The 12,366-nt window shown below is 44.1% G+C and overlaps 1 protein-coding gene and 1 pseudogene across 3 annotated transcripts in view; both read right to left on the bottom strand.

Annotated features, from left to right (window-relative positions):
* Positions 1-4,038: 4,038 nt before the first annotated feature.
* LOC121485357 lies at positions 4,039-4,891 on the bottom strand (annotated as a pseudogene).
* Positions 4,892-6,471: 1,580 nt separating this feature from the next.
* Positions 6,472-12,366, bottom strand: part of SASH1 (SAM and SH3 domain containing 1) — a 255,510-nt gene continuing 249,615 nt past the window's right edge. For all 3 annotated transcript variants that reach the window (XM_041745577.1, XM_041745576.1, XM_041745578.1), the window contains 2 exons: positions 10,985-11,116; positions 6,472-9,850 (listed from right to left, as the gene is read on the bottom strand). In XM_041745577.1, coding sequence (XP_041601511.1) covers positions 9,587-9,850; positions 10,985-11,116 — 396 coding nt within the window. In that variant the 3' untranslated portion in view covers positions 6,472-9,586. The remainder of the gene's footprint in view (positions 9,851-10,984; positions 11,117-12,366) is intronic.

Genomic DNA, 12,366 nt, shown 5'->3' with positions numbered 1-12,366 from the left:
TAATGTATTTTTCCTTTTGTTGCTTGTGCTTTTCTTTATCATCTCCACAAATCCTTTGCTTTATCCAAGGCCATGAACATTTATTTTCATGTTTTTCCAAAGAGCTTTCTAGTTTTAGATCCTACACTTGGGCCAGTGATCCACTTTGAGATCATCTTTGTATAATGATGTGTGGTAGGTAGGGGCCGACTTCATTTTTTCATAAGCGTATATCCACTTGTTCTAGCACTACTTGTTGGGAGGACAAGTGGGCTAGAACTCCCACTTTAATGTCTCATTTACCTTTTACAATAGTCCAGTGAGGTAGGAATTATTGTTCCACTTATAAGTGAGGAAACTAAGGCCAGGGTAGGTTAAGTGACTTGCCTGAGGCCCCAAGGAATGCCCCGTAACAAGTGGAATTTAATGTGACTCTAAAGGCAAAGTTCTACGACAATCCCAGCTGCTGGTAAAACACACATACATACTCATTTGATGCCTTTACTTTTTTTTTCTTGTTAGATATTCCGTTCCTGAGGAGATGTCAGTGTTAAGAACTCTGAAGCCAGAAAAGACAAGCACAGTTCTTATTTTTTTTAGATTTTATTTATTTATTCATGACACACACACACACACACACACAGAGAGAGAGAGAGAGAGAGACAGACAGACAGGCAGAGACACAGGCAGAGGGAGAAGCAGGCTCCATGCAGGGAGCCCGACATGGGACTTGATCCAAGGTCTCCAGGATCACGCCCTGGGCTAAGAGCAGCGCTAAACCGCTGAGCCACCCTGGCTGCCCACAGCTCTTATTTTTTAAAAGCTAGTTTAACTAACAACTAACTAACTAACTAACTAACTAACTAACTAACTAACTAACTAGTAATACAATATAAATGAAGACATTTCCTACAAATTGGATGACCTGAGAAGTGTGAAAATTAATGAAGGGAAACCTCATGAGAATGGGGCCTGGCGGCCTGGCGAAGGAGAGCTCTCAGGCCCTGGGGCTCACAGTTAATTGCAAACTAGACAGGAAGGGATGTGCCTTGCAGGTGGAAACGCCTTCTAATACCCCGCAGGTGAAAGAAAGGCTTTGCTCCTTCCCTGACAACAGCCCAGCCAAAGAGAGAGAGAGATGGTCACAGCACAGCCAGTGAGAAGCCGCCCAGTTTATGCCAATGACCTCTTTGCTCTTAACAGCCTCCCCGACCGTCTGCTTTTTCTAGAAGAGAGCACGCATCTCCTTTCCACTGCGGGCTTCTCTGTGGTTTGTCCCAGCGTGTTAGTCCTGCACTGCAGTTCTCTGCTCTTCCCAAGTAAACCCATCTTTTGCTGGTGACGTTGCTAGCAGCTTTATTTTTAAGCTTAACAGAAGTCAGTATTTTTGGTAGAGCAACAGCACACGGCTTCAGGAGACAGTCACAGGCCCCAGAGGGTCAGCAGGAGACCCGCCGACCAGCAGAGACTGGAACCGAGGTAGGTGCCGCAGCTGGAAAAGCAGGAGGCCACGGTGGGACTTCGGGCACAGGCCTCGAGGCCGGGAACACCGGCCGCAGACACCGTGCGTGAGCCTCATTTGTTCTCACACCCTGGCATTGGTCGGTCTAGATCCAGACGCAGGTGGAGCATCTGGTGGCTTGTCCAGCCTGAGTTGTGTCCCACACTGTGGGCAGGGAGGGGGCCGAGGGGCACTTCCTGCTAGCCACTGCACACGCCAGCAGGAATCCTCCAAAATCAGAGGGAGTGGATGCGCCAAATGCCTACTCCCAGGACAGTAGAGACACAACTCTTCTCTGCTGGTCCAGTTGTTTGTTGTTTTGCTTTGTTTGCATCGCAGAGCCACTGTCTCCTTATTCTCGGCCCTCTCCGTATCTCATATGACCTGTTTTCCTGGCGAGATTAACATCTCTGTGTCCGGTGTTTTATACCCACTATGTTGCATCTCCCATTGCACCTTAAAGGCAGACTTACAACATATATTTCCAAATTGCTGATGATCCCTGGGATACCTCAGGGATCACAGTCAGCTCTTCAAAACCCACGTGTGGATCCTCATTAGCCAATTAATCTTAAGTTTGGTTTTCCTTCCAGTCCAGAATGAATCTAGTGACTATACGTTCACCATCAGTTGGGAATGCCCAGGAGGCATTTGCGCCCTTCGACATCAGCTAATTCAAACGAAGGGCTGAGAGTGGCTGGAGATGCGTGGGCTCTGTCCGAGGGGGACTGGGGCCCAAGTCGTAGCTTTAGCCTTGCCCGTACATACCAATTTTTATTGCTTAATTTGGAAGTTCAAAATGGGAGTCTTTAGTTTTTGAATATTCGGGGTACCTGAAAAGAGATATTTGGCCAGTGGCATAAGGAATCAAATAAAAGAACGGCTGAACAAGCTTTGGAAAGGACAAGAAGGCCTAGGGTTCTTCATTGCCAAGCTTTCTGGGCAACCACATTCAGACAGTTCAACCCTCTGAGGTCTCTGATCTTCAACTCCAGGGCCCAGTTCTTTGGTCATGGAGGCTGAATGACCTGGCATCAGCCATCCTCACCACTCAGAGAGGCATGGGAGATGCCATGACTAAAGGTTGCACCCCCATGAAATGTGAGTGCTCCCCAGAGAAATGCAGTATGAATATCCATAAAGGGGAAATTTGGTTGGGCCTGGAAAGCAAAGCACCAGACTGCTGCAAACATGTTCAAGGGAAAGCTACAGAGAAGTGAGGGAATGTGCAATGGCTATAATCCTGGACAGGATCCTGAGCATGGGCAGAAGGATTAGACAGATGGAGGGACAGCTCTGTAGTCATGGATGGAGGGAGGAGGAAAAACTAGGTAAGGATGTGTGCTGAGAGAAGGTCCAGAGAGGAGGCCCAGTGGGTGGTTTCCAAGTGTTCTATTGAATGGGGGAAGGAAGAGATTATCCAGTCAGGATGAGAGGCAAGTGGATCTGCAGTTTGGGGATGCAGGAGATAATTTCTGTTATTTTCTTTCTTTCTTTTCTCTTGTTTCCACTGCATTTATTACTAATATAAAAAAAAAGTTAAAAAGAAAAAAAATTCATTCTCAGTTCTCCAACGGCTCTCATCCCTCCCTCTTGCCCACACAACTCCTGACCCATTTCCTCAGGGCCAGTGCAAAACCGAACCTGTTCACTCCCGTTTTCACAGAAAACAACCAGTGCCAGGGATGTAGGGAAGAAGGTTAGACAAGGGCGACAGTACCGTCCAGGTTTCACCCAAGGGTAGGCCAGGTGGAGATTCACAGAATTCAGATGAAAGGGCTGGTGGCCTCACAATGACGTACTCTAACTAAAGTGGGCTGGAGAGGAGATAGGATAGCCCATAAGAGGCTTTAGAGGACATCTCATGGGCTTGTGTCAAACCCCGAAAAGCCAACACCAGGAGAATGGGGAGACCAGGGAGGCAGTCTTGCAGAAAGTTTCACAATTCTCCCATGTTGGGAGGTGTGGAAAGTCTAGAGGGCATCAAGAGCCTCACTCATTTTGGCAGAAAAACTTACTTTAGTGTTGGGAAGTCACAGTGATGCCACGGACACTGAGAAAGGCTGTGTACGAGGGGATGCACAGTTTCACGAAGCACAGTGATCACAGACCAGAGTGGTGGGGATCACGCTACTGACGCAGAACCTACACAATCCAAAAGCTGGGAGGGTGGCCTTCCAGGGAGTGACTCTGCACCAGTCATCCATACTTGACCTCAGGTCAACTGGCAGCTCTGGGGGTAGGGTTTGTCACATAAAAAGGATTTAAAATAAGCATCTAGAAGAAGGGAATGGTAGGAAACTGCTCCAGGGCTCGTACGAATCGAGGGCAGTACTGAGGGCTGGGTGGACAGATGCACAAGAAACAGCACCAAAGAGGTTTCCTGTTCAGCAGTGAGTCGGCGAAGGGGAAGAGGATCCAGGAGGCAGTTGAAGAGAGCAGAGGTGGGGTCCTGAAGGCGAGTCTCTGGAGGCTGGATCAGAAGAAAGCCCACACTCTGGGCACCAGTGATGAAACACAACTCTGGACCCCAGATGGGGGAGGTGGCAGATGGAGGTGGGTGTCACTGATTGAGGGTGGTGGGCAGAACAGCCTCACAGTAGCCGTCACAGGCCCACAGGGCAATATATGGCTGCTAGGTCAGAGGGCTCCTTCCAGCCCAGATGGGAGGGCACAGTCTCATAGAGGAGGTCCATGGGCGCCTGGGTGGTAGAAGGCACAGAGGTCCTCATATCGACAGTGGTCCTTTTTGGCAAAGTGTCGGCAGACAGGGCGGTTGGATTTGTCTTCCATAACTTGGGGGCCATCGTTGGGCAGGCAGGTATTTTTGATAAGAGACCAACTTTTGAGCCTTTGGGGTTTTCTCTGCTCTTTATGAAAGCCTCCTCTGGAAGGACCCCCATGGCCTGGTCCAGGAAAAGGAGGTTTAGTATTGGCGCCCCCACCAGCCACGACCATCTGGGCCGCCTCCCTGGATCAGGCCTCTGCCCCTGGGAGGAGGTGGGAGGCTCAGCAGTGGTGGAGTCCTTGGTCCCCTTGACCCTGGAGGACCTCTGTGAAGAGAGTCTGCATTCCTGTTTGTCTGGCTCCTTTCACTCAACACCGTGTTTGTGAGATTCATCCAGGTTGCCTGTAGCAGGAATTCGTTCGTTTTCATGGCCACGTAGCATCCCGTTGCATGCACACACAACTTACTTATCCACTCGACTGATGGTGGACATGGGGGTGGATTCCAGTTTGGGGCTGACTTGGGGTCACCAGGCTTTCCACTGGCCACGGGGGGAGGGCCCAGAAGGCTGGGTGGTCCGATGGGACTCCCATCCTCCTGTCTCCAGTCTCCTCCTGCTCTGGCAGCGAGGGCTGCTGCTGATTCTGCTTCTTTCGTTTGGGCATCATGGTTGTGGCAATGGCTGCAGGAGGATTTGGAGGGCAGTCTCTAGTTATTTTCTCGTGCTTTTCAAGACTCTGTGTTTCTAAGTGTCTAGTGCTCTTAGCACCTGGTGTAGTGTTGGAGGGGCGCTGTGTGAGGGGAATGCTTGCAAATAAGCCTGCCCACAGTCCTGATGAGAAGACCAGACCTACACTTGAGCGAGCATGCATCCTGCCTCTCACACACACGTGCACATCCTCCAAGGACTAGGTACAGGGTGCTGTGGGTCTTCTTAGCTAGGAGTAAGAAAGCCATCATTCTGAGGTCTCCCAAATGGCACATGTGGTTAAAGAGTGACAACCACCCTTCTGTTTTCCCCATTCCCTAATCAAATGTGCTCTGTAACCTCTAAAAGAATGCAACATAAGTGTCCATACATGAAGTGTCCCTAGAACAAACATTTAAGGCCAAGAGTGGGGTCAGCGATTCTTAGGAATCATAAAGAAGTATCTTCTTTGAATTGATCTGTTAAATTTTAGGAGTCAGTTTGAGATAAGATTGGAGGCTTATGACTAGTTCTTTAACACAATGCAGCACTTCACATGAACCCCCACACTAACGATGTGTGAAATACCCCATATACAAAATGGATTAGGAGGAGAGTAAGACAGTGATTTATAAACAAAACCTATCATGGTAAAGTTTCCTCTAATGAAATCCACCAGTGGATTTAAAATATTCCATCAAAACCTAAAATACATGTACTTTTAACACAATTCCGCATGCTAAGTGATGTGGGTACAAGGGTATTCCTAACAGCTTTTTTTTGTAACTGCAAGATACTGTCCTCTCACCGAGTGGTGATTAAATTATTGGCATAACAATGTTATGCAGCCTTTAAGAGAATGGAGGAGTCACAACATGGAAAGATCTCCAAGATACACTGAATGTAAAATCAAGGTGAAGAAGTGTGAAGAACAGGTCATCATTCTTGTATGGAAAAATACAAAAGCAGTTATATTTGTAAATATATGGAGCATTTCTAAAAAGATTGGCAAAGACAGTTCTATTACTCACCTCCAATGACCGGAATAGGTGGCTGGGAGGAAGGGAGAGGGTGATTTTTTTTTTTTTAATCTCAAGTATGGGTATTACCTAATCAAAATTTTTATTACACAGTCCCTCCTAATTAAAAAAGCATGTTTTTATATCAATTGTGGGTACACCAATATTGAAAAATTGTCAGGTCAACCAATTCCTATAATATCCCAACCTAGATTTTTGTGTGTGTGTGTCTCAATGAAAGGTTTGGGTTTTGTTATCATTTAACTGTATAATACTAGGCGAGTCAACCACCGACGTGAACTCAAGCCACTTCATTTGAAAATGATGGGCTTAGGCTACAGATGACTTCTGAAGTTCCTTCTGGTCTAAGATGCTGTGGTTACAGGATCTGATTATGCAATATCTGGGGGAGGGGGGAACCAAATTGGCAAAGAGAACGAGTGTATGTCAGATAGTTTTGGTGATGTGGCAAAAGTAACTAAATACAACTGTGTGTATACACTTTGTAAATTACGTTTCCTTTCTACTCCGTTCATACCAAGGAACAACAAAAAGGCATAGTCAACTGAAGAAATTTATTTTTTTTCTAGGTACATAGATGACATAATTATAGACAAGTTTTGATACATAGGAAAACCCTTCTGTCCACCTTTCTCTTTGCTAAGTGAATCATCACAATAATTTTTACAATTTTTAAAACAATACACAGCTTTCCTGGGCTGAAGCAATCGCAAGGACATATTGGGACTGGTATATTACAGCTACTTACAATGTTTAAGAACAGCAATGGAGAAAAATAAGTTATTTAAATATTGATTTCATATACAGAAAGTGCAATGTTGTTAGTTGTTATATAACTTGCTTGACAGTTTGTTTTCTCTATCAATTTAAAATCAAGATAATTCGGACTCAGACTACTAGATTTTCTGAAAATAATACAGTACACACATGCAGCATTGACTTGGTGAACTGATTTCTTTTGCTGCAGTTATGAAAGCAAATTTTGCTATGTCAGGAACTGGTTTGCCATAGACTAGTAATTTCCAATTTCACCCACACCGGGGATCGGGACAGAGAAAAGGGCTGTGAAGGGAAGGCCATGAAAATGTATCTGCTTCTCGGTTATCTGGGAATGTAAATAGTGGTTGGGGCTGGCTGCATTTCCTTCTAGACAGCTTTAAAGTAAAAATTACACACAACCGATGTGTAGCTACCTGAGCCAAACTGCCTTTCTAGGTTTCTTTTGTGCTTTCCAAAGACAACACTTTTCACCCTTCCTCCACATTCTGTATCAAGTGCAACTGATTAAACCTGGGTATTGTTGATGCCTAACACCTGCCTTTCTGACAGGTGGCCCCTAAACCACCTTAGTCAAATGTCACACACAAACATTCAGGCTTTTCTAGGATCAAATTAAAGTTTAAAGCAAAAGAAGACCAAACAAATACTAACAAGAAAAAAAATATATATTTTTTTAAAAACACAATAAAGTAAAAACCTCAAGACCTTTCAGATTAGGAGGATCTTCCCACTGAAAATCACTCATGGTCCCTGAATTTGATTTTTCTCTGCAGAGGCAATGACTTCCAAAGAAGGGTGACAAAAATATGATTTGGCATTCTCAAAAACTCCAAAGTTTTCCCTTTTCTGGCACCACTTTTATGGAAAAGAAAATCTTACACTGAAAATAAATGAACACTGGGAATTACACATAAGATTTCTCCTCCTCCTTTATTATCTACTGTGTGGCTTGTGTGTGGTCAGCTTAAACTATGAGCAGGATCGCAGAATGTCATGCCAAGGCACTGGGCAGCAGGAGGAGTGTGTGGCCTCGCACCCACGTCCACCTCAGCATGAGAGATATGTTTCAGCGGCGTGGTCACAGGAGAGACCTGCAGCCACTACATTCCATGTGGGCTGTGTGCACAACCCAAGATGGTAAAAAATGGGCTATTTTAGAGATTTCAGTAGAAAATTGGCAGCTTTACCTTTTTCTGCATTTCCACAACTTCTTCACATGGCATCTTCTAGAAGGTGAATATTGTTGAAGAAGCCTATTTTTAAAACGTGTACCAAAGCATGAAAAAATAGATCACCTGAGCATATCTTTTCCCTCAGAAACATGGATCCAAGTACATAGAGCAAATGCTGAAGATGGCTTTGTAATGAATAAAATTATCCACCCCCCACCCTGCACTGAGGGAAATCATTTTAATGAGTGTTTAAGAGCTTTTGATCAAGGCTTTGTGTTCAAAGTGTTTCTATTGTAAGTGATCACATTCAGTGCTTAAAATAGTTCTGATGATTAAGAATGTAAAGAAAATTCATTTAGTAAGCAACAGAAACCTTAATTTAGTTTTCTAAATTTGTGTGCTAGAAAAATTAGACCCCAGACTAAAAGAGGATGGGAAATGCTACAGTCAGTTGGAAAACAACTGAAAATATGCAAATGCTTATTAATACATGGCTAATGTAGTTTATCTAGCTCCAAAATGAACTTTTATCCAAATTTAAAGAATTATCTCAATATGAAAGGAAGGAAAACTTAATTATAAAAGTGAAAAAAGAAAACCCTTTTAACATCTTATAAATCACTTCCCTTTTAAAAAGATCTTTCTGAAATATTCAACCTTACAGTGACTTTGCAAAGGTGACCTGTTAACTGATGACTGAATTTTGGGATGGACATGGTCAGGATCCAAGTCAATACTGCAGCACGATGACCGACATGGTAAACAAAACTAAACTGATTAAAATGAAGGTAGTTACTATACACACACACTCACGCACATGCATGCACACCCACATACACACCTGATCTCTGTGAATTTCAGATAGCTTTTTACTGGATTTATAGTTAGTGTAAAAACTGAAAGCCAACATGAAGTTTGTGCCTGATAAACACCTCTATAAAATAAGCCATGTTAGAATGAGGCAATTAGAAAAGCCCAATTTTTTTTTTCTTGCTGAAAACATCTCACATATGTTAGATGGCAGTCTAAGCTGAAGATTGGAAACTATGGTTACAGGGTAGTGAACACTAAGATAACTGCTTCAAAGCTTATATTAAGGCAAATAAAAGCTGATTGCTAGAAAGCAATTATTAAAATGTCTCTTGTTTACTTAAAGGAGAACAGGCCTTTTTTTTTTTTTTTTTTCTTTTTTCCTAGTGCAGCCAGATTTTCTTACTTTAGAACAAACAGGCATGGTCAATAGTGTACAATAACTCCCGAGTCTGTTACTTTGGCCTAGATAAAGCCCGTCTGGCCCTCAGGTATCCTGCAGGGTGACAGATGGAAGGGCAAGGGCGTTATCAGGAACGAAACAGGCTGCCCCTCCCTCTGCTCCCAGCCCTCTCCCAGCACACCAAGACGGGACTGGAGGCACAGCATATGTGGCAAGTTGGCATCCTGGTTCTTTTGTGTTCTGAAAATAAAAATAAGTGCTTGTCTTTTCTTTGGGGGTCAAAGAGAACCACACCAATTTCCTCGAGGGGGCCTTTCTGGAGAAGAGAGGGTCATCAGTCCTATGCCAAGGTTTCGTGCTCTGTGTGGCCATACACTAGGCCTTTCTTCAGGATCTGGTCTGCATGTCCCGAGGAGGAGGATTTGCATTAGCATAAGCACAGTGAAAGGGTGGCTCTTGTCCAGGGAGCTCCATTATGGGCCTGGCTACATGGCCTCAGGGCCTGGGGGCAGTTTGAAGAGTCTGGCTGCAGACACGAGCTTGCTTATGTGTCTCTCCTCTGTAATGCCGGCCTCCTGAAGGCAAGTGTGGGACAGAGAAGGCACTTGGCCCAGTGTGCTGAACCCAGCTTCAGTGAGGGCGCTGGTGTACATGGGCAGACCAATGGAAACCAGCCAATCCGACACAGACGAAACGCATCCAGGAGAGAGGGGCTTTCTACAGATTTCTGTGAGTCCGCCACTTGGGATCTGGATAAATAAAGAAAGCAATTTTAAAGACTTGACACAGGCTCCTGGAGGGTTTCTTATACTCCTAATAGGAATGCTACTTAAATACTGCATTGCCAGGCGATTAGGAAGTGCCAATGCCATGAGATGTCAAAGACCAAGAGTAGCATCTAGAATTCTTTCTCAGCTTCTCAAAGGTGAGACACATCTTCAAGGAAGTTTTTCAGGTTCTAGAAAGTACTTGGAATTAGATCTAACCCTAATTATGTGTTCAAGTCTCCAAACTGGAAGTATTTCTATAACCTGCTCTTTTGTCTTGTGTGGTGATATGCTAAGGAAATCCCTAGGTGATTAAAGAGGCAGGCCTGTGCAGTAGTGTAGGAAGTAAAGATACTCAGTGAGTAGTTTTTATAAAACAGATTTTCCATTGTACTTTGAATCTACGTTAACCAGAAAATAAAATACTTCATCAATGTAGTTCTAAAGAATTAAAATACAATAATACCAAGTGATGGCTAGGGCGGGGAAATGGACATTTACACTTGACTTCTGAGAAGACCAAATGCTTATCTTTCAGGAAGATGGTTTACCAATGAGGGTGCAAATCCTTGAGATTTTGTGCAGGCTTTTGTAAGCAAACTGTCCTAAAGGAATATATATACTCAGAATTAACCTTGGGAGTCTACAAAGTTTTATTATATGTTAACAGGGGAGTTCTTTACTAAACTTTTTTGAAATAGTAAGTTGGTGAAAAACTTAAGTGTTTCAAAAATAGGACTGGCTAAGTAAGGGCACATTTACCAGAGCATTCTGACCTATTGATAATATAAAAGAATGTTTGGTAACAGAGCCATGATCTGATAACTGAAAACAGGTTTCAAAACTATATATCTATTATTGTAGGTGCAGTGAAATGACCAGATTTTTTTTTAACTTCTTTCCAGTGCTAGGATTATGGATAATTTTAATTTTTTTTCTTGCCAAAACTGTATTTTTAAGACTCTGTAGGCTGAATATTACTTTCCCTCTAGTGTTTCCTGATAGCTGAAACAAACCCCGGGTACTTAGCGGTTGCCAGCATCCTCATCATAAGTGCTAGAACTACATGGATTTCAGAAGCTGAGCAAGGGGAGACCCTAGGTGCCAGCTGCTCACCGCCATGCGGTGCTGCTTCCGAAGCAGCTTCACGCGGATCTGATCCATGTTGGTGGCGACGTCCCTCTCGGGCTGATCTAAGTCTTCTGCATATCTCTGCACCAGGGCTTCGGGAATCCCACAGCGGCCGTGCTGCAGGGGACAAGAGAAACGTGGCATCAAGGAATTCTATCTCTAAGAACAGCAACCACAGGTAGGATAAGACACAGGCAGCTACTGGGAAGTATCACCAAAAGTTTTCATTTGAAATTAATATATTTATAGTCAAGATGGATGTTTTGGAGAGAATATGTTGATGTTTTAATCTTTCAGGTACTGATGAGCTCTAGGAAAAGGTTTTGAAATGTAAGTAAAGCAGAACACAGTTGTATATGTGAGCCAGCGACCTCCCCTCACTTCACCAGATCATTTTGCACAGTGGTTCTGAAGACCATCTCTTAAACGCAGGGGAGAAGAGCAAACTTGTGCTCTACAGGTAGTCTGCTGTTTGCGCTCTGTCTTATCCTGCCAGGCCCGAGGCCACCGTTTATTGTAGAGTGCAGTTCTCACTGCTTTCCATTCTAAAGGGTATTTCACTCAATATCAAGGAGGTGGAGGGTCAAAAGAATTTTGTAACAGGGACTCCCAGGAATGCATTATAACAAAATACACACTTCTAGATCTTTTTCCCCCCAGTAAGCAAGGAGTTTTCATTATATGAGCTTAAATGAGTTTTCTCAGTGTCTTTGGTACAGTGGGATAGCTCATATAATCATTCCCCCTGTTACTCATACAATTATGATATAATTACGTTTGAAAAGGGTTCTACAGTTTTCAAAGTATTTTCACATTTATTTGCTCCTAATAATACCTAAGGAAGGTAGTTATGCAGGTTATTATTAATCCTGTTTTACAAACAGGAAATGAGGGGACGCCTGGGTGGCTAAGTGGTTTAGTGCCTGCCTTTGGCCCACAGTGTGTTCCAGGAGTCCCAGGATCGAGTCCCATGTCGGGCTCCCTGCGTGGAGCCTGCTTCTCCCTCTGCCTATATCTCTGCCTCTCTCTCTGTCTCTCACGTATAAATAAAATCTTTTAAAAGAACCCAAACAAACAGGAAATGGGGATTTGTTGACATCTACACACATAAGCGTTCAGTGAGACATGGAAACTGCACCTCAGGTCTGCCCACTGAGCCGGCCTTTTCTGGAACCAGTTCTAGTACTCCCTGATTGTTCTCCCTGCAAAATACGGCTGCCAAAAATTAAAAGTAAGCCAAAGAGGAGGGGAAAAATAGAGACAAGAATGGAAAAGTCCAAGCCTGCATTTGTGTTTTCTCTGGACTCGGCTCCCGTTCATGCCGGCGCCGGGCAGCAGAGGCCATGCTCAGGCTTCTGGGCCTCCCA

The sequence above is a fragment of the Vulpes lagopus genome, chromosome 2 (genome assembly GCF_018345385.1).
Source record: "Vulpes lagopus strain Blue_001 chromosome 2, ASM1834538v1, whole genome shotgun sequence".
Lineage (NCBI taxonomy): Eukaryota > Metazoa > Chordata > Mammalia > Carnivora > Canidae > Vulpes > Vulpes lagopus.
Note: the sequence above shows the minus strand (reverse complement) of the source record. Positions and strands in the feature narration are given on the sequence as shown.